Genomic DNA, 21,001 nt, shown 5'->3' on the forward strand with positions numbered 1-21,001 from the left:
GTTTTACACGTTTATTACCCTGTCTATTTACAGTTTCGCCTACTCTATCGCCCCGGGAATATGATGTCAATGACAGTTTCTGACAGGTGGTTAGTCCATGTAACGTAAACTCGCACATCGCCTTAGTCCTTCTGCCTCTGATCTGGCAGACACACTAATTTGTAAATTATGTCTGAGTGTGCCCTTGACTAGCCGTAATCGAAATCGTTTTTACATTTACTTTTATAAAATCTAATTATTTTAGAATTTTACTCAAGTAGTATTTCACTGGGTGACTTTCACTTTTTATATTTAATGTATCTTTACTTTTACTCAAGTATGACAATTGGGTACCTTTTCCACCACTGTCCATGGGCAGATTTGTTGCCTCCCACAATGTATCAATGCTAGTCACTTTGCATAGGGTCGGGTTTACGAGACTATGAAAACCGCGGGATTAAAATAATCGAATTTCGCCAAATCGAGGCTTTGCATACCAAAAACTAAACGTTCCACATTCCGTTGGCGTCCTGCTTCAGTGTTCTCGCGATACGTGTTTTGCAAAAACAGCTGACTGACATATCTGGATTTACTTGGTAGAGCTAGGGATCCTGTATTTATTTTTGCCCAAGGTAGCTAATTTAGCTAGAGTTCATTTTACACCACTTAATAACACGCGTGTCGTGCATAGGGAAAATATGGCAGACACTGATCCAAAGTCAGTTCAGGACCTTACCAATGTGGTGAGTATATAACATTGAAGCTAGCTAAATTAGCTAGCCAGCCACGATTCACCCAGGCCTGGTGAATGGATATGTTTCGATTTACATTAGCCGATCATTTCAATAGCCTATGTAACTAGCTAGCTAAGAAATAGGATCCTACGAAATGACTGTAAAAGTAGAGTATCAAACTCTAGAACGGTAAGAAAATATCATGGCTCCAATTGCTGTAGTGCCAAAGATGTTGTTTATAACTAACCCAAGATAGACCACAATCTTTAGGCAGAACACGCAAAGAGGTGGGCAGACCCAAGCACGATTTAGCGAGATCCTATTGGCGCGTTCTAGCACATATTTGCATACGTTATTACGGAACGAATACCCTGTGAAGTGCGCGTTGGCAATAATTACATTCGCTCTTGCACTCTTACTAAACACCGCAAATGTTTTTGTTTTTTTGGCGAAGGGTAAAGTCTACAAAACATAATCTACTATATTCTTAACATATTGTAGTTGGTAACAAATCTGTATTGAGATCAAATGTTTAATTGATGATACAATTCGCAGAATTTCGGCCAAAATCCATCTCGCGCCATCTTCTCCCATTGCTGGCCACTGGTCTCCCTCTCATCACCATATTTGGTGGGGTGGAAATGCCAACCGGATGTTTCAGATGTATTCATCCAGGGAAACATCTGGCTCATTGTTCTCTCTGTGGTAGTGCTGTAGCTACATCTCCCATAATTTAGGCATCACTGATTGAAAAAGGAACACCTTCTCTTTTTATCCATGATCATGCTCTGTATAGCTTGCTTATATAAATAAACAAACATGATATAAAAACGGCCAATACGTTTTGATGTGGTTTGAATCCTGCTCAATTAAAATTTACCAAATTATTCTGAATTGACCACAAACCATCTTTGCTGTATTTTTTTTCTCTACTTTCTCCCACCCACCCATTTCTTTATTTATATCCTCCAGTTTGCCTTTTGGATTTTCATAAATTTCTTGCAAGATGGTCATTTGGTCATTGAACACAATATATCATATCAGCCTGTGTAATGATACACCTGTTACTGCTCTCTAAAAGGTCCAGACGCTGCTGCAACAGATGCAGGATAAGTTCCAGACCATGTCAGACCAGATCATCGGAAGAAATATCCTCAACATTGTTAGGTAACTTGGTATGGGCTTGGTATCTTGGTATCTTTCAAATCATTATGCATCTTTTATAAATGGGGTGTCATACGGTCACACCCCCATTAGTTCATTTCCAAACATAATGGTCTTTGGTCCATTTTGATGTTTATTTTACATGAGCTAATTTGTCAAAGATTTCTAGTAGCCCTTTATATTACAGCACAGAAAGAAGCAGTAATAACATGTTTATAGTATAATAGTGCATAGGAATACATTAGATATGTCTTACCAGTTGGAGTCAGAATCTTGGCTGGGGAGTGTCTGTTAGTGATCATCATTAATGTTATAATGGAGAGGTATTCCAGCCAGCACATCCCATCCGTCAGCTTAATCCACAAGTCCATTTTGGGCTAGCCCATTGTCTTCCTTAACCATGTTCACTTGATGAGATGAGCACCCGCATCGATGACCTGGAGAAGAACATTGCTGACCTCATGACCCAGGCAGGCGTGGAGGAGATCGAGGGGGTCAAGGAACCGCAAGTCAAAGAAGGACAAGGGTCATGAAGGTAATCTAACGGCACTTTACTAAATGTTTTCTATTTCTGTATGATACTCATCGGTCCCCGGTTCAAATGTTTAAGATACGAGTGCGTCGGTCTGCGGACCCCAAAAAGATCAAAATGAGGCATGCATTGGTCAGGAAATCTATTCAAATTTTACGAATCGCTGGTTCACTAAAAACATTCTCATATTACTTTCTACCCTATCTTTTGTGACAAATTATGTGTCCTCTCCTTCACTGTCAAACTAAGCATGTAACTGTGTTGACAGTCATTGATCTACAAGTAATTTTGCATGCCGAACAACCCCAGGCAATATCAGTAGCAGTGTGCGCAGCTTCACGTGTTTACCAACGAGGTAGGCCCCTTATCTTGTACATCTGTGCCTTCAGAGTAAAAACATTTTTTTTTAAAGCTTGTGCAATATTTGGCTTTATTAGTTGAGTGACAACCAATGTAATTGCTAGGTTATTGTTATCAAATGTACTGTTGAAAATAGTGTTTTACCAGATTAGAAGTAAACTACCGGAGACACAACTAATCTGGCAATAGCCTACCTGCTGATTGGGGCATAGCCTACATTAGATTTTATTTTGATTGTTCAGGTTCACCATCAGCAATAGTTTTGGTAGTTTTACTTTAAGCAATCAGTGTATATGGTCAAGTTTAGATATGCAGGGTTGGTTGATAATTTCATAACGAGGACAGCAATCACTTTTGTAAACCGCACTGCATGGTCGAAGCAAAGAAAATAAAAATGACTAGTTAATTAGTGGGTGATGGTAATCTGAGCGCCATACAGCTTCCGTTTTGTAAGCTCTGACCCAAATGTACTATTTTGTCATTTAAACATTTAAACTCAGCAAAAAAAGACTCACTTTCAACTGTGTTTATTTTCAGCAAACTTAACATGTGTAAATATTTGTATGAACATAACAAGAGTCAATAACTGAGACATAAACTGAACAAGTTACACAGACGTGACTAACAGAAATGGAATAATGTGTCCCTGAACAAAGGGGGGGGGGTCAAAATCAAAAGTAACAGTCAGTATCTGGTGTGGCCACCAGCTGCATTAAGTATTGCAGTGCATCTCCTCCTCATGGACTGCACCAGACTTGCCAGTTCTTGCTGTGAGATGTTATCCCACTCTTCCACCAAGGCACCTGCAAGTTCCTGGACATTTCTGGGGGGAATGGCCCTAGCCCTCACCTTCCGATCCAACAGGTCCCAGACGTGCTCAATGGGATTGAGATCCGGGCTCTTCGTTGGCCATGGCAGAACATGTACAAAACGAGCAGTATGGCTGGTGGCATAGTCATGCTGGAGGGTCATGTCAGGATGAGCCTGCAGGAAGGGTACCACATGAGGGAGGAGGATGTCTTCCCTCTCAACGTACAGCGTTGAGATTGCCTGTAATGACAACAAGCTCAGTCCGTTGATGCTGTGACACACCGCCCCAGACCATGACGGACCCTCCGCCTCCAAATCGATCCCGCTCCAGAGTACAGGCCTCAGTGTAACGCTCATTCCTTCCACGAAAAACATGAATCCGACCATCACCTGGTGAGACAAAACCGGTGATGTCTGGTGAGGACCTGCCTTACAACAGGCCTACAAGCCCTCAGTCCAGCCTCTCTCAGCCTATTGCGGACAGTCTGAGCACTGATGGAGGGATTGTGCGTTCCTGGTGTAACTTGGGCAGTTGTTGTTGCCATCCTGTACCTTTCCCGCAGGGGTTATGTTCGGATGTACCGATCCTGTGCAGGTGTCTTTACACATGGTCTGCCACTGCGAGGACGATCAGCTGTCCGTCATGTCTCCCTGTAGCGCTGTCTTAGGTGTCTCACAGTACGGACATTGTAATTTATTGCCCTGGCCACATTTGCAGTCCTCATGCCTCCTTGCAGCATGCCTAAGGCACGTTTACACAGATGAGCAGGGACACTGGGCATCTTTCTTTTGGTGTTTTTCAGAGACAGCCTCTTTAGTGTCCTCAGTTTTCATAACTGTGACCTTAATTGCCTACCGTCTGTAAAATGTTAGTGTCTTAACGACCGTTCCACAGGTACATGTTTATGGTTCATTGAAAAAGCATGGGAAACAGTGTTTAAAGTTTTTGGGATTTTTCCGAATTATCTTTGAAAGGCAGGGTCCTGAAAAAGGGACGTATCTTATTTTTGTGAGTCTATTTTTACTTTTATTTTTTCAATGTAGCTGATATCAATTACTTTCAACCGGCAATAACTTTTGACCATCAGATCGGAAGTTACTTACCTCAATTCCGGCTTCGACTTTGACTCATCTGCCCTTGGCTCTTTCTGTAATTCCGACCCAATTCCTACCAAAGAGGAAATGCAGACATTAGAGGCAAGAGAGGGGGATCCTAGTGAGATTAAAGTAAAGGGAGAACCGGCCACCTCTTCCCTCCATTCTACTGGCCAATGTGGATGAGGGAGAGGTTGTTGTTCCTGTCCCACACTGCCACGTCTACCTTTTCTACCAAATGGACTCTCGAAATTGCAATATTTTCTGCTTTTCTGAAACATGGCTCTCGGACAAGATACCTGCCATTGCTATCCAACTTGATGGATTCTCCATTCACCCAGTGGAGTTGGGGAAATCAAGGGGGGAGGGGTTTGCCTCTTCATCAACAACAACTGGTGTGCTGACTCAAAGCCTATGGAAGTATCAACCCCATTGTTTACCAGTCTTGGAATACCTCATGGTCAAATGCCGACCCTATTACTTCCCGAAGGAGTTTTCAGCTGTTATCGTGACTGTTGTATACATTTCACCTCAGAACAAGAAAAATAACAAGCTGGCACTTATCTTCTTGGGACACCCATCCCGTTAGTGGGATCATTTTCGTCAGCAACCGCTGAATAGCATAGCTCCACAGTCAAATAATATTACTAAAAAATATTAATATTCATGAAATCACAAGTGCAATATTGCAAAACACAGCTTAGCCTTTTGTTAATCCACCTGTCGTCTCAGATTTTGAAATTATGCTTTACAGCGAAAGCAATCCAAGCGTTTAAGTTTATCGATAGCATAGCAAAACATTATGTACACTAAGCATTAAGTAGCTAGGTCACGAAAATCAGAAAAGCAATCAAATTAATTGTTTACCTTTGATCTTTGGATGTTTTCACTCATGAGACTCCCAGTCAGACAACAAATGTTCCTTTTGTTCCATAAAGATTATTTTTATACTCAAAATACCTCCGTTATGTTCAGAAATCCCAGGAAAGAGTGGTCACGACCACGCAAACGTATATTCCAAATAATGTCCACAGAAACATGTCAAATGTTTTTTATAATCAATCTTCAGGTTGTTTTTAAAATATTTATTTGATAATATATCAACCGGGTGTGTAGGTTTTTCAATAACACCGGGAGAAACATTGGCCGCTTTACTCTGTAGCGCAAAACTCACTCAGAGCCCCCACCTATCCACTTACGCAATGTGATCTTTCACGCTCATTTTTCAAAATAAAAGCCTGAAACTATGTCTAAAGACTGACACCTTAGAGAAGCCATAGAAAAGGAATCTGGTTGATATCCCTTTAAATGGAGGATAGGCATGCATAGGAACAGAGGTTTCAAAATAAGAGTCACTTCCTGATTGGATTTTCCTCAGGTTTTTGCCTGCAATATCAGTTCTGTTATACTCACAGACAATATTTTTACAGTTTTGGAAACTTTAGAGGGTTTTCTAATTATATGCATATTCTAGTTTCTGGGGCTGAGAAATAGGCAGTTTCAAATGGGTATGTTTTTTGTTTTAGCCAAAAACGAAAATACTGCCCCCTACATGCAAAAGGTTAAACTGTACAAGGCTATAACCAAGCAGAAAAACGTACATCCAGAGGCTGCTTTTCTGGTTGCCAGCTATTTTAATTCCATGTCATTAGGACACGTGATGCCTAACTTCCATCAACACGTCTCCCTCGCCAATATGGGTGATAAATCCTAGACCACTGTTATTCTAGTCACAAGCAAGTATACAAGGCCCTACCTCGTCCTCCATTGAGCAAATCAGATCATGACTCCGTACTCCTGCTTCCTGTTTACAAGCAGAAGCTTAAACAGGAATTACCTGTGACTCGCTCTGTTGAGAAATGGTATCCATAATCAGAGTTTATGCTACAGGACTGCTTTGCTAGCGTTGATTGGAATATGTTTCGTGACTCCGCTGATAACATCGAGTTAACCACCTCAGTCATCGGCTTCATTAGGAAATGCATTGGTGACATTGTCCTCACAGTCATCAAACAAGCAAAAGGACAATATAGGAATGAAGTGGAATCATGTTACATGCCGCATGTGGCAGGAGCTACAATCCATTACGGATTACAAAGGAAGACCCGTCCGGGATCTGCCCAACAATGTGAGGGTAACCACCGACCCAGAAAATTGGGTGATCTAGCTCTCTGATGCCGATGTGAGTAAAGTCTAAATCAGGTCAAGGCCACAGGGTCCGATTAGTATTCCAGGGCGCGTTCTCACAGCATATGCAGAACAGCTGGCAGGTACACTACATGACCAAAAGTATGCTGACACCTGCTTGTCGAACATCTCATTCCAAAATCATGGGCATTAATATGGAGTCGCCCCCCCCTCTTGCTGCTAGAACAGCCTCCACCCCTCTGGGGCGGCTTTCCACTAGATGCTGGAACATGTTTTGGGGACTTCCTTCCATTCAGCCATGAGCATTAGTGAGGTCAGGAACTGATGTTGGGTGATTAGGTCTGGCTTGCAGTTGGAGTTCCAATTCATCCCAAAGGTGTTGGATGGCGTTGAGGTCAGGGCTCTGTGCAGGCCAGTAAAGTTCTTCCACACCCATCTCGAGAAACCATTTATGTATGGACCTCGCTTTGTGCACTAGGGCATTGTTATGCTGAAGCAAGAAAGGGCCTTCCCCAATCTGTTGCCACAGTCAGAAACACAGATAGTCTAGAATGTCATTGGAACTAGGGGGCCTAGCCCGAACCATGAAAAACAGCCCCAGACCATTCCTCCTCCACCAAACCTAATAGTTGGCACTATGCGTTGGGGCAGGTAGCGTTAACCTGGCATTCACCAAAACTAGATTTGTCCGTCAGACTGACAAATGGTGAAGCGTGATTCATCATCATTCCGTCTTTCGGATGGGATGTTAAACGGGAGTCCTGACTCTCTGAGGTCATTAAAGATCCCATGGCACTTATCGTAAGAGTATGGGTGTTAACCCCGGTGTCCTGGCTAAATTCCCAATCTGGCCCTCAAACCATCACGGTCACCTAATAATCCCCAGTTTACAATTGGCTCATTCATCCCTCTCCTCTCCCCTGTAACTATTCCTAAGGTCGTTGCTGCAAATGAGAACGTGTTCTCAGTCAACTTACCTGGTAAAATAACGGAAATCAAATCAAATCAAATTTATTTATATAGCCCTTCGTACATCAGCTGATATCTCAAAGTGCTGTACAGAAACCCAGCCTAAAACCCCAAACAGCAAGCAATGCAGGTGTAGAAGCACATCTTCAAATAATATTTTTGCAGGAATCTCCATGCGAATGATTTTGCCGAAGATTGTATCACCGCTGGGATATATATATATATATATATATATATATATATATATATATATATATATATATATATATATATATATATATATATATACCATTTTTTTTATCACTCCAGAGAACGCATTTCCACTGCTCCAGAGTCCAATAGCAACAAGCTTTACGCCACTCCAGCTGACGCTTGACATTGCGCATGGTGATTATTAAGGTTTATTTGCGGCTGCTCGGCAATGGAAACCCATTTCATGAAGCTCCCGACTAACCGTTATTGTGCTGACGTTGCTTCCAGAGGCAGTTTGGAACTCTGTTGTGAGTGTTACAACCAAGGACAGATGAGCCACTATCACTTTATTGATCCACTATCCCTGCACATTGTAAATATGGTACTGGAACTGACCCTGTGTATATAACGTAAACTCACCCCATTCCGTACAAATGTGCGCAACCGCGACATTAAAATGAGGCTGCAAAGAAAACTAATGGGACTGTAGCGACTGTGTTGATTTCAAAATCGGGGGTGTGAACTAGGTTTCTATTCAAGCGTTGATCGACATGGTAATGGCTCTATAGTATTGGAGAAAAGTTAAAAAAACAGACCCTCCGTTACATTGTGACGTGTCATGCTTTAACGTACAGCACGCATAAAGCAACTTTCTGTTTTACAATCTCTCTCCACCAGGTGTAGCACTTCTCTCATCGTTTAAAAACAAGAAATGGACAGTAAGAGGGGGGGATAGTCATTTTTTGCGTCATCAATAAGTGATCGTCACTCTCAAAGCCGCTGTCTAATTCTAAAGATCACTTTAGCACCGCACTAAAAACCTAATTCAAATTCGACACAAACCTCCAAATAGGTATGTAATGACACAATATAAACTCTTTATAGTGTTTTATTTACATTTTTAGAGGCGATAAGGTGATAAATTGGACAGATCGAGTGAAAGAGGCGTTTTCCCACACATCTCCTCTCGCTTCCCCACCCGCCATTTTTAAAAAGACCAGAAGGAGCTCATTGCCTTTTTCAATCATGCAGAACCGGGCAGCGTGGAGGTCTTGGCATGAATTCTGTTGGAAAGGGGAGAAATTGTGCTTTACAATGGTATTGACATTACAGTTGACCTGGAAATATTACGTTTTTTGGGTGTATTGTAAGGTCAATAAGGTCAATTGTACAGACCAAGGCGATGTACAAAAGTGAGTTAGTTTACGTTACTATGCTTACTTTATCATGTTCTTCTTATTTTTATATATTGTGTATTTTTGTTCTACCCTCTTATTGATTAATACATTGTTGGGGTTAGAACTTGCAAGAAAGGCATTTCACTGCATTTGTGGATGTGATATTATCTTGAATCTAGATGCCCCATCTCCCTTATTGCTCAGCTCAGGTGCTTACATACGGTACACCATATATATACAGTACCAGTCAAAGGTTTGGACACACCTACTCATTCCAGGGTTTCTTAATTTTTACTATTTTCTAGAATGTAGAATAATGGTGAAAACATCAACACTATGAAATAACACATGGAATCATGTAGTAACCAAAAAAGTGTTAAACAAATCAAAATATATTTTAGATTGTTCAAAGTAGCCACCCTTTGCCTTAATGACAGCGTGTCATACTCTTGGCATTCTCTCAACCAGCTTCACCTGGAATGCTTTTCAAACAGTCTTGAAGGAGTTCTCACATATGCTGAGCACTTGTTGGCTGCTTTTACTTCACTCTGCAGTCCAACTCATCCCAAATCATCACAATTTGGTTAAGGTCAGGTGATTGTGAAGGCCAGGTGATCTGATGCAGCACTCCATCACTCTCCTTCTTGGTCAAATAACCCTTACACAGTCTGGAGGTATGTTGGGTCATTGCCCTGTTGAAAAACAAATAGAGCAATAGTGGCTGCCAATGACTGGAACAAATGGCAAAAATCACTGAAGCTGGAGACATATCTCCCTCTAACTTTAAGCATCAGCTGTCAGAGCAGCTTACCTATCACTGTACACAGCCAATCTGTAAATAGCACACCCAACTACCTCATCCCCATATTGTTATTTATCTTCTTGCTCTTTTACACCCCAGTATCTCTACTTGCACATCATCATCTGCACATCCTATCACTCCAGTGTTAATGCTAAATTGTAATTATTTAGCCTCTATGGCATATTTATTGCCTTGCCTCCCTACTCTTCTACACACTGTACATTCTATTGTGTTATTGACTGTACGTTTATTTATGTGTAACTCTGTTGTCGTGTCTGGCTATGCCGGATTAAGTGATATGATATGCTATTCTGTAATTAATATTACCTGATTAAGCTAATCAGGTCAATGTAATTGACTAGAAAGTTGGGGCCCCACAAAATAATGTTTATAGAGCTGTTATCTTCCGAATACACTCTTAAAGACCTGGTAATCTTTTACATCAATAGCAGTCAATATTTAATCGTCACTTTATTCAGTCTCATCTGTAAGTTGTAAATTCTTGGTTATCTTCACGAACCCTGGCTAACAAGTTGAATCAGCAATACAACATTTGGTTTAATTATTTATTTACTAAATACCTAAATAATCACACAGAATTACTTCTACACAGAATGGATCATACATTGATTACAAATTATGTCATAAAGAAGACGTCCCTGGTGGACGGAACAGATACGACAGCTGGTTACACCAAGAGAGGGGGTTGGGTTTGAGTGAAAGAGCGGGAAGACTGAGTAACAAAGGGACAAGCTATGCTATCGTAAATACAGAATCTTATGCATTCTAAATAACCACCCATTTGAAAAAGGAAAATGCAATAAATATTTACTCTGAGCTGCGCTTCGGTAGATTGGTCGTAGATGGTAGGCCGGGTTGTCCTTTGAAGAATGTCTGGTGGTAGAACGATACTTTGTAGTATCGTTGTGTTTGTTAGACTGGATACATCGTCCTTCCTTTCCTAGCCCACGTTTACAGTGACTGCTGCTAACGTAACGGCTAGGAGGTATCACTTCTGGAGTGAATAAGAGTTCAAAGTTCATATATAAGTTGCTATACTTTTAAGCTCATGCTATATTCTGGCTGGTATAGTTGAAATTCATCCTTTCTGCATGTAGGTCGTCACCTTCACATTGAAATTTGATGCCAATTGGGTTAGGTTCTTGCTGATGTTGGCTTAGTTCTGTAGGTGGTTTTTGTCCTTTCAACGTGGGGGCTGCCAGTCCGCACATACTTGGAACAGGAAGTTACATTTTCGGCAATGGGCTTATATAGGTTTGGGAGAGAGGGTCGTGTTTCATAGTCTACAACCACTGTCTGTTCACATGGGTGGGGCCACTGAGTTGGCAGAGTTTACTCTATGACAAACCGTTCTCTCATTAAGAAGCGAAATTACATTTCATCTTTTCACAAATAGTTTCATATTAAAACATTTAAATTGCACAACAATTCCATGTGAATCTGATAACTACACTGCTCAAAAAAATTAAGGAAACACTAAAATAACACATCCTAGATCTGAATGAATGAAATATTCTTATTAAATACTTTTTTCTTTACATAGTGTGCTGAATGTGCTGACAACAAAATCACACAAAAATGATCAATGGAAATCAAATGTATCAACCCATGGAGGTCTGGATTTGGATTCACACTCAAAATTAAAGTGGAAAACCACAATACAGGCTGATCCAACTTTGATGTAATGTTCTTAAAACAAGTCAAAATGAGGCTCAGTAGTGTGTGTGGCCTCCGCGTGCATGTATGACCTCCCTACAATGCCTGGGCATGCTCCTGATGAGGTGGCGGATGGTCTCCTGAGGGATCTCCTCCCAGACCTGGACTAAAGCATCCGCCAACTCCTGGACAGTCTGTGGTGCAACGTGGCGTTGGTGGATGGAGCGAGACATGATGTCCCAGATGTGCTCAATTGGATTCAGGTCTGGGGAACGGGCGGGCCAGTCCATAGCATCAATGCCTTCTTCTTGCAGGAACTGCTGACACACTCCAGCCACATGAGGTCTAGCATTGTCTTGCATTAGGAGGAACCCAGGGCCAACCGCACCAGCATATGGGCTCACAAGGGGTCTGAGGATCTCATCTCGGTACCTAATGGCAGTCAGGCTACCTCTGGCGAGCACATGGAGGGCTGTGCGGCCCCCCAAAGAAATGCCACCCCACACCATGACTGACCCACCGCCAAACCGGTCATGCTGGAGGATGTTGCAGGCAGCAGAACGTTCTCCACGGCGTCTCCAGACTCTGTCACATCTGTCACATGTGCTCAGTGTGAACCTGCTTTAATCTGCGAAGAGCACAGGGCGCCAGTGGCGAATTTGCCAATCTGGGTGTTCTCTGGCAAATGCCAAACGTCCTGCACGGTGTTGGGCTGTAAGCACTGAATTTTAGATCCACTTCTCCTTAATGTAACCACTGTGTCAGATTTCAAAAAAGCTTTACCGAAAAAGCATACTATGCAATAATCTGAGTACAGCGCTCAGACAACAAAACAAGCCGTACAGATATCCGCCATGTTGTGGAGTCAACAAAGTCAGAAATAGCATTATAAATGTTCACTTGCCTTTGATGTTCTTCATCAGAATGCACTCCCAGGAATCCCAGTTCCGCAATAAATGTTTGATTTGTTCGATAAAGTCCATAATTTGTCCAAATACCTCCTTTTTGTTTGCGCGTTTAGTACACAATCCAAACTCACGACACGCGGGCAAGTCCAGGCGAAAGTTCAGAAGAATGGTCATATTACAGTTCGTAGAAACATGTCAAACAAAGTATAGAATCAATCTTTAGGATATTTTTATCATAAATCTTCAATAATGTTCCAACCGGAGAATTCCTTTGTCTGTAGAAATGCAATGGAACAGAGCTTACTCTCACGTGAGCGTGCATGATCAGCTCATGCCACTCTGGCAGACCTCTGACTCATTCAGCTCCCATTCCCCCCTCCTTCACAGTAGAAGCATCAAACAAGGTTCTAAAGACTGTTGACATGTAGTGGAAGCCTTAGGAAGTGCAATATGACCCCATAGGCAATGAGTTGAAAAATGACCAACCTCAGATTTCCCACTTCCTGGTTGGATTTTTTTCTCAGGTTTTTGCCTGCCATATGAGTTCTGTTATACTCACAGACATCATTCAAACAGTTTTAGAAACTTCAGAGTGTTTTCTATCCAAATCTACTAATAATATGCATATATTAGCAACTGGGCCTGAGTAGCAGGCAGTTTACTCTGGGCACCTTATTCGTCAAAGCTACTCAATACTGCCCCCCAGTCCCAAAGAAGTTAAAGAACACACTTTGAGTTCTATTAGATTACAATATCGTGGATTCAGAGCTGAGGTTAAAGCCATAACACGTTTTTTTTTTCAACAACCGGTTCTGGTCAATAATATCAAAGGCTGCACTGAAATCAAGCAGTACAGCTCCCACAATCTTCCTATTATAAATGTATTTCAAACATTAATCAGTCATTTGTGTCAGTGCTGTACATGTTGAGTGCCCTTCACTATAAGCATGCTGAAAGTCTGTTAATTTGTTTACAGAGAAATAGCATTGTATTTGGTCAAAAACTATTTTTCCCACAGTTTACTAAGAGCTGGCAACAAGCTTATAGGTCTGCTGTTAGAACCAGTAAAGGCCGTTTTACCACTCTTGGGTAGCGGAATTACTTTGGCTTCCCTCCGGGCCTGAGGACAAAGTCTTTCCTCTTGGCTCAGATTAAAGATATGACAGATGGGAGTGGATATAGAGTCAGCTACCATCCTCAGTAGCTTTCCATCTAAGTTGTCAATGCCAGGAGGTTTGTCATTATTGATCGATTACAATTTTCCCAACTTTACATAATTCAAACTTGCAATACTTTTCTTTCATTTAGTTTTTTTTATGCATGAATACGATGGATTACTGTTTGTTGTTGGCATTTCCTGCCTGAGTTTGCCCATTTTGCCAATTAAGTAATCATAAAAATAATTGACAACATTAAATGGTTTTGTGATAATAAGATGGCGTTGAATGCCTTTCTGCCCATAATTTCATTTAAAGTACAAGTTTTTTCCATCATTCTTTATATAATTGATTTTGGTTTCATAATACAGTTTCTTATTTTTTTTTTTTAGTTTAGTCACAATTTCAGCCAGTCAAATGTGCAGCCAGACTTAGTAGCCACTCCTTTTGCCCAATCTCTTTCAACCATACAGTTTTTCAATTCCTCATCAATCCATGGAGCCTTAACAGTATAAAGGTCAGTTTCTTAACAGGTGAACGTTTATCAATAATTGGAAGAAGCAATTTTATAAATTAAGTGCAGTGTCTGGATGCTCCTCATTAATTACATCAGACCAACAAATATTTTTAACATCATCCACATAAGTCGCAGCAAATTATTTTGTATGAGCTCTTATGCCCAGCTGTTGGAACTTTGGCTTTCCTGGAAATTGTGGTCACTGCATCAATGGGTATGGATACAGCTTTAGAACAAACTTCTACAGTATTAGTAAAAATGTGATCGATACATGTGGATGATCTTGTTCCTGTAGTGTTTGTAAATATTTTATTTATTTTATTTATTTATTTAACCTTTAGTTAACTAGGCTTGTCAGTTAAGAACAAATTGTTATTAACAATGACGGCCTACCCCGGCCAAATCCTTAACTGGACGACACTGGGACAATTGTGCGCCGGGACTCCCAATCACAGCCAGTTGTGATACAGCATGGAATCGAACCAGGGTCTGTAGTAACACCTCTAGCACTCGATGCAGTGCTTTAGACCAATGCGCCACTCGGGAGCCCCAATAGGTAGGTTGATTTAATAACCTGAACCAGATTCCAGGCACTGGTTACGGTAAGAAGCTTCCTCTTGAGCAGACAGCTTGATGAAAACCAGTCAATATTCAGGTCCCCAAGAAAGTAGACCTTTCTGTTTACATCACGTACACTATCAAGCATGTCACACATATTATTTAGATACTGACTGTTTGAACTTGGTGACCTCTAGCAACACCCCCAAAAAAGGCTTTAGATGTGCCAAGTGAACCTGCAACCACACCACTTCAATAACACTTGACATAAGATCTTCTCTAAACATTACAGGGGTATGGCTCTGTGTATACATACAGCAACACCTCCCCCAAAAGAATTCCTGTGTTCTATAGATGTTATATCCTTGTATTGCTACTGCTGAAGTCTCAGAAATTGATAAAATATGAATGTTAGCAAGTTATTGACTTCATGAACCTTATTTCTAACGCTACGTATATTAATATGAGCTATTTTCAGTCCTTTCCTGTGTATCTTATCAGAGATAGACATAATGTGGAAAAGAGCAAACTAAGCAAGAGAAAAATATATATACATTTTATCAGTCCATTTAATCAATTGGTGTGTGTGTTTGAGGTGGGGTTGACGCTATTAACCCATAGGCTTGGCTGTCATCCCCTCCAGGCTTCTGGGAGGGATGGTGGACAATGAGCCTGTAAGCAATGTCCCCAGGTGCTCTGCCAGCTTTCATGGCTGGGATCAGTTCTTTCCTCTTCTGGCGCACAGCTTCAGGATAGTCCTCGTTGAGGAAGATATTATTTCCTCAAGTTCTTGGCTTTTTCCAGAACAGCTACCTTGTCCTTGAACCTCAGGAACTTTACCACTGGGCTGGTGGTGAGATTTCCAGTCCTGTGGGTGCGCTTCACCTCAATCTTCCTGTGGTCCATTTTAGTAGTTGAATCCACCAGTATTTGGACAAAACACCTGAAGCTATTTTCTTGTTGTAACAACTGCTTGTAGAACTCTTTGTTCATTTAAAAGATCCTTCATGTGTGATAGACACCACTGTCCTCAGTCTATGTCAATGTAGGTTACGCTGTTACTCCTCGTAGTTCCAGGAAGAGTATTTGTCCTCGGCAGCAGAGGTAACTCTGGGTCTTCCTTTTCTGTGGCAGTCCTCATGAGAGCCAGCTTCATCATAGCGCTTGATAGTTTTTGCGACTGCACTTGAAGAAACTTTCAAAGTTATTGTAATTTTCCATATTGACTGACCTTCATTTCTTAAAATAATGATGGACTGTCGTTTCTCTTTTCTTATTTGAGCTGTTCTTGCCATTATATGGACTTTTACCAAATAGGGCTTCTTCTGTATACCACCCCTACCTTGTCACAACACAACTGATTGGCTCAAATGCATTAAGGAAAGTTTTATCAAGGCACACCTGTTAATTGAAATGCATTCCAGGTGACTACCTCATGAAGCTGGTTGAGAGAATGCCAAGAATGTGCAAAGCTGTCATCAAGGTAAAGGGTGGCTACTTTGAAGAATCTCAACTATATTTTGATTTGTTTAACACTTTTTGGGGGTTACTACATGATTCCATATGTGTTATTTCATAGTTTTGATGTCTTCACTATTATTCTACAATGTAGGAAATATTTAAAATAAAGAAACAAATGTTAGTGCATTGACCCAAATCACATCGATTCATTCCTCTAATCAAACCAAATTGTTTCAAACTGGGAAAAAATATATTTAAAAAAATAAACACAACATTCAACATTTTCTTAGATTTTACTGAGTTACAGTTTATATAAGGAAGTCAGTCAATTTAAATAAATTAGTTAGGCCCTAATCTATGGATTTCACATGAATGGGAATACAGATACAGTGTTCGGAAAGTATTCAGACCCACTGACTTTTTCTACATTTTATTATATTACAGCCTTATTCTAAAATGGATGAAAACGTTTTTTTTCCCCCTCATCAATCTACACACAATACCCGATAATGGCGAAGCAAAATCAGGTTTTTAGAAATGTTAGCAAATGTATTAAAAATAAAAAGCATACCATATTTGCATAATATTCAGAGCCTTTGCTATGAGACTCTGAAGTTGAGCTCCAAGTGCACCCTGTTTCCATTGATCATCCTTGATGTTTCTACAACTTAATTGGAGTCCACCTGTGGTAAATTCAATTGATTGGACATGATTTGGAAAGGCCTGTCTTATATAAGGTCCCACAGTTTTACAGTGCATGTCAGAGCAAAAATCAAGCCGTGAGGTCAAAGGAATTGTCTGTAGAGCTCTGAGACAGGATTGTATCGTGGCACAGATCTGGGGAAGGGTACCAAAACATGTCTGCACCATTGAAGGTCCCCAAGAACACAGTGACCTCCATCATTCTTAAATGGAAGAAGTTTGGAACCACCAAGACTCTTCCTAGAGCTGGCCGCCCGGCCAAACTGAGCCATCTTGGGAGAAGGGCATTGGTCAGGGAGGTGACCAAGAACCTGAGTTCCTCTGTGGAGATGGTTGTCCTTCTGAAAGGTTCTATCATCTCTGCAGCACTCCACCAGTCAGGCCTTTATGGCAGAGTGGCCAGACGGAAGCCACTCCTCAGTAAAAGGCACATGACAGCCTGCTTGGAGTTGGTCAAAAGGCTCCTAAAGGACTCTCAGACGATGAGAAACAAGATTCTCTGGTCTGATGAAACCAAGCTTGAACTATTTGTCCTGAATACCAAGCGTCACATCTGGAGGAAACCTGGCACCATCCCTACGGTGAAGCATGGTAGTGGCAGCATCATGCTGTGGGGATGTTTTTCAGCAGCAGGGACTGGGATGCTAGTCAGGATCGAGGGGAAAAATTAAAGGAGCAAAGTACAGAGATCCTTGTTGAAAACCTGCTCAGGACCTCAGACTGGGGCCAAGGTTCACCTTCCAACAGGACAATAACCCTACGCGCACACAGCCAAGACAATGCAGGAGTGGCTTTGGGACAAGTCTCTGAATGTCCTTGATTGGCCCAGCTAGAGCCCACACTTGAACCCGATCGAACAACTCTGGAGAGACCTGAAAATCTCTGTGTAGTAACGCTCCACATCCGGGTGGACTCCCCAAATACAGGTGTGCCAAGCTTGTAGCGTCATACCCAAGAAGACTCAAGGATGTAATCCCTGCCAAAGGTGCTTCAACAAGGTACTGAGTTTTAAAAAATGGGGTGTTTAGATTGTTTAAAAAATAATAATAAAAAGGCTGTAACAAAATGTGGAACATCAATGGGTCTGAATACTTAACGAATGCACTGTATGCATCTTTGTCACACATACCTTTAAAAAAAAAAAAGTAGGGGCGTGGATCAGAAAATCAGTCCGTATATGGTGTGACCACCATTTGCCTCATGCAGCGCGACACATCTCCTTTGCATTTAATTGATCAGGCGGTTTATTGTGGGCTGTGAAATGTTGTCCCACTCCTTCAATTACTGGGCGAAGTTGCTGGACTTTGGCGGGAACTGGAACACGCTGTCAATCCAGAGCATCCCAAACATGCTCAATGCATGTTGTTATGTCTGAGTATGCAGGCCATGGAAGAACTGGGACATTTTCAGCTTCTAGGAATTGTGAACTGATCGTTGCAACATGGGCTATGCATTATCATGCTGACACATGAGGTGATGGCATTGGATGAATGGCACAACATTGGGCCTCAGGATCTTGTCACGGTATCTCTGAGCATTCAAACACCCATCGATAAAATGCAATTGTGTTCATTGCCCGTAGTTTATGCCTGCCCATATCATAACTACACCGCCACCATGGGGAACTCTGTTCACAACATTGACATCAGCAAACCTCTTGCCCGCATGAAACTGGGATTCATGTGTGAAGAGCACACTTCTCCAGCATGCCAGTGGCTAACGAGGTGAGCATTTGGCCACTGAAATAAGTTACAACACTAAACTGCAGTCAGGTCAAGACCTGGTGAGGACGACGAGCACGCAGATGAGCTTCCCTGAAATGGTTTCTGACTGTTTGTGCAGATATTCTTCGCTTGTGCATACCCAGTTTCATCAGCTGTCCAGGTGGCTGGTCTCAGACGACCCCACAGGTGAAGACGACGGATGTTGAGGTCCTGGGCTCGCATGGTTACACGTGGTCTGCGGTTGTGAGGCTGGTTGAATGTACTGCCAAATTCTCTAATGACATTGGAGGCAGCTTATGGTAGAGAAATTAACATTCAATTATCTGGTGGCATTTCCACCAGCCAGCATGCCAATTGTACTTTCCCTCAACTTGAGTTATCTGTGGCATTGTGTTGTGAAAACTGCACATTTTAAAGTGGCCTTTTATTGTCCCCAGCACAAGGTGCACCTGTGTAATGATCAGCTTCTTGATATGCCACACCTGTCCGGTGGATGGATCATCTTGGCAAAGGAGAAATGCTCACTAACAGGGATGTAAACATATTTCTGTACAACATTATTTAGAAATAAGCTTTTTGTGCACATGGAACATTTCTGGGATCATTTATTTTTTTATTTCAGCTCATGAAACATGGGACCAACACTTTACATGTTGCATTTATATTTTTGTTCAGTGTAGAGACTTATTGTATCGTCTTGAAGTTGAAAGATTCACATTCCTAGTACTCACCTTCTGGCACTCATCCCTGTATCCATGTTGGCAGTAGTCCTGCATATACAAACATTTCAGGTGAAAGAAAAGTTCTAATTTAAGCTACATAAATAACCTCACTGGTGAACGAACATCTCTGACAAATCCCATTCAGAAAGTGTCACATGGCTAGCATTCACATCCTTTCTCAAATTATAGTTTATGGCCTACCTTTTTGATGCCACATACCAATTTGAAGTTGAAATAACTTTAGATGTCCATCAATGACACATTTGATCAAAATTAATAATTCAGATTTTTTTTTACTTGAATTGATGGAAAATTCTCTGTAGGTCAATAGGTAGATTATGATTGCAGTTGGAAACCGTAAACAATTCCATCAGGAAAAGTTAATGTCTCCCTAAGTGCATGCTAAACCAACTATAAAACACATTTCAATTACAGGTTGCCAGACGACAAGCTGTCAAGGACTTTCTTCAGGAGCAGCATACTCTTCCACTATAACCATGAACTATTTTGATTTAGTGTGTTGTGAAATGCTTTTTTATATTGACTATTGTAATAAAAGTAACAGTTCTAATGTAGTGACTTGAAGATGTGTTATTTGTAAATGAGTATTTCCCTCAGAACTTTTCAGCCCTGTTAGTAATGGTTGATTGAAGTATACAGTAGAAGCCAGTGATATTAGCAGCACTGTGCCAAGTGGAATGCATTCAAAATTCAACAGATTTTCTTCTATTAAAGTTATTTAATACAAACAAATCTTAGTCTCATTCTTAGACAAACGTCAATCAGCATATTGGTTTTACTTGGAAGTTGCTTTGTTTTAAAATCAGCCTGAATGCCATGAACCTATCCTATGGGGCTCTTGTAGATCTGCCTCCTTTAGTGTGTGTATCAGGATAGTGTGGCCCTAGAGCCCTCAAACTCAACTCTGGACCTCGAAGCCATTTCCACTGCGGTTTTTCATTATTCCCCTCTAATCTGGGACTAATTTAGACCTGGGACACCAGGTGTGTGCAAATAATGATCAGATAGAAGGGAAAAGCATGAATGAATGATGAATAACCCTGCACTTGAGGAGATCTTGACTGAAGAACTCAGCTACAACAGAGGCGGCCAGCATAATCAGACCCTAACACCATGTCCCACCTGATATCTCACTACATCCACATGGGGATGATGGCCTACTCTATAATTGGGATGATAATAATTTTCCTAGGACTCCTTATTCAAATGCTTATAAAAGGACGCATAAAAGGACATGTTTACCATACTTTCTATAAGATCATCATGGTTTACCATATAACAATGGTAAAAAAAAAGAAATAATTTAAGTGCCAACAGCATTAAAACAATTTAAGTTGAAAAACGTTATGTGAAGAAAGAGTTCTGTAGTTCAATATACGGGCAGGTAAATAAAGCCTGATAGAGCAGAGGATTAAACCTGCCTCCTAGTCTTTACATTTAGGTAGAACTAGAGGGTAGAGGCTGACTTAGAATGTAAAGTCATGTCAATAGCGCAGCCAAACTTCCCTCTGAGATTTGTTATATTTTGTCCAGAAGCACCTCCATGTTCTTACACCTATGAGGAGGGCAAAACAATGTGAGAAATGATGTA

General features: G+C 41.2%; 1 protein-coding gene and 1 pseudogene across 1 annotated transcript; one reads left to right on the top strand and one right to left on the bottom strand.

Annotated features, from left to right (window-relative positions):
• Positions 1-365: 365 nt before the first annotated feature.
• Positions 366-20,142, top strand: LOC110520022 (uncharacterized). Its single transcript, XM_021596988.3, has 4 exons — positions 366-722; positions 1,795-1,861; positions 2,286-2,412; positions 19,825-20,142. The coding sequence occupies exons 1-3, from the start codon at positions 678-680 to the stop codon at positions 2,408-2,410; spliced, it is 237 nt and encodes a 78-aa protein (XP_021452663.1). The 5' UTR covers positions 366-677; the 3' UTR covers positions 2,411-2,412; positions 19,825-20,142.
• Positions 20,143-20,794: 652 nt separating this feature from the next.
• The window catches only part of LOC118966628 (DNA topoisomerase 1-like), a 37,584-nt pseudogene continuing 37,377 nt past the window's right edge, over positions 20,795-21,001 (bottom strand).

Source organism: Oncorhynchus mykiss, chromosome 1 (genome assembly GCF_057628025.1).
Source record: "Oncorhynchus mykiss isolate SJ-2025 chromosome 1, ASM5762802v1, whole genome shotgun sequence".
Lineage (NCBI taxonomy): Eukaryota > Metazoa > Chordata > Actinopteri > Salmoniformes > Salmonidae > Oncorhynchus > Oncorhynchus mykiss.

Bases quoted from the DNA above. Each gene is read 5' to 3' on its own strand.
- LOC110520022 (XM_021596988.3), top strand. From the start codon at position 678: ATGGCAGACACTGATCCAAAGTCAGTTCAGGACCTTACCAATGTG. The intron at 723-1,794 runs GTGAGTATATAA...GCTCTCTAAAAG, and splicing joins TTCAGGACCTTACCAATGTG to GTCCAGACGCTGCTGCAACA. The intron at 1,862-2,285 runs ATATCCTCAACA...AACCATGTTCAC, and splicing joins AGACCAGATCATCGGAAGAA to TTGATGAGATGAGCACCCGC.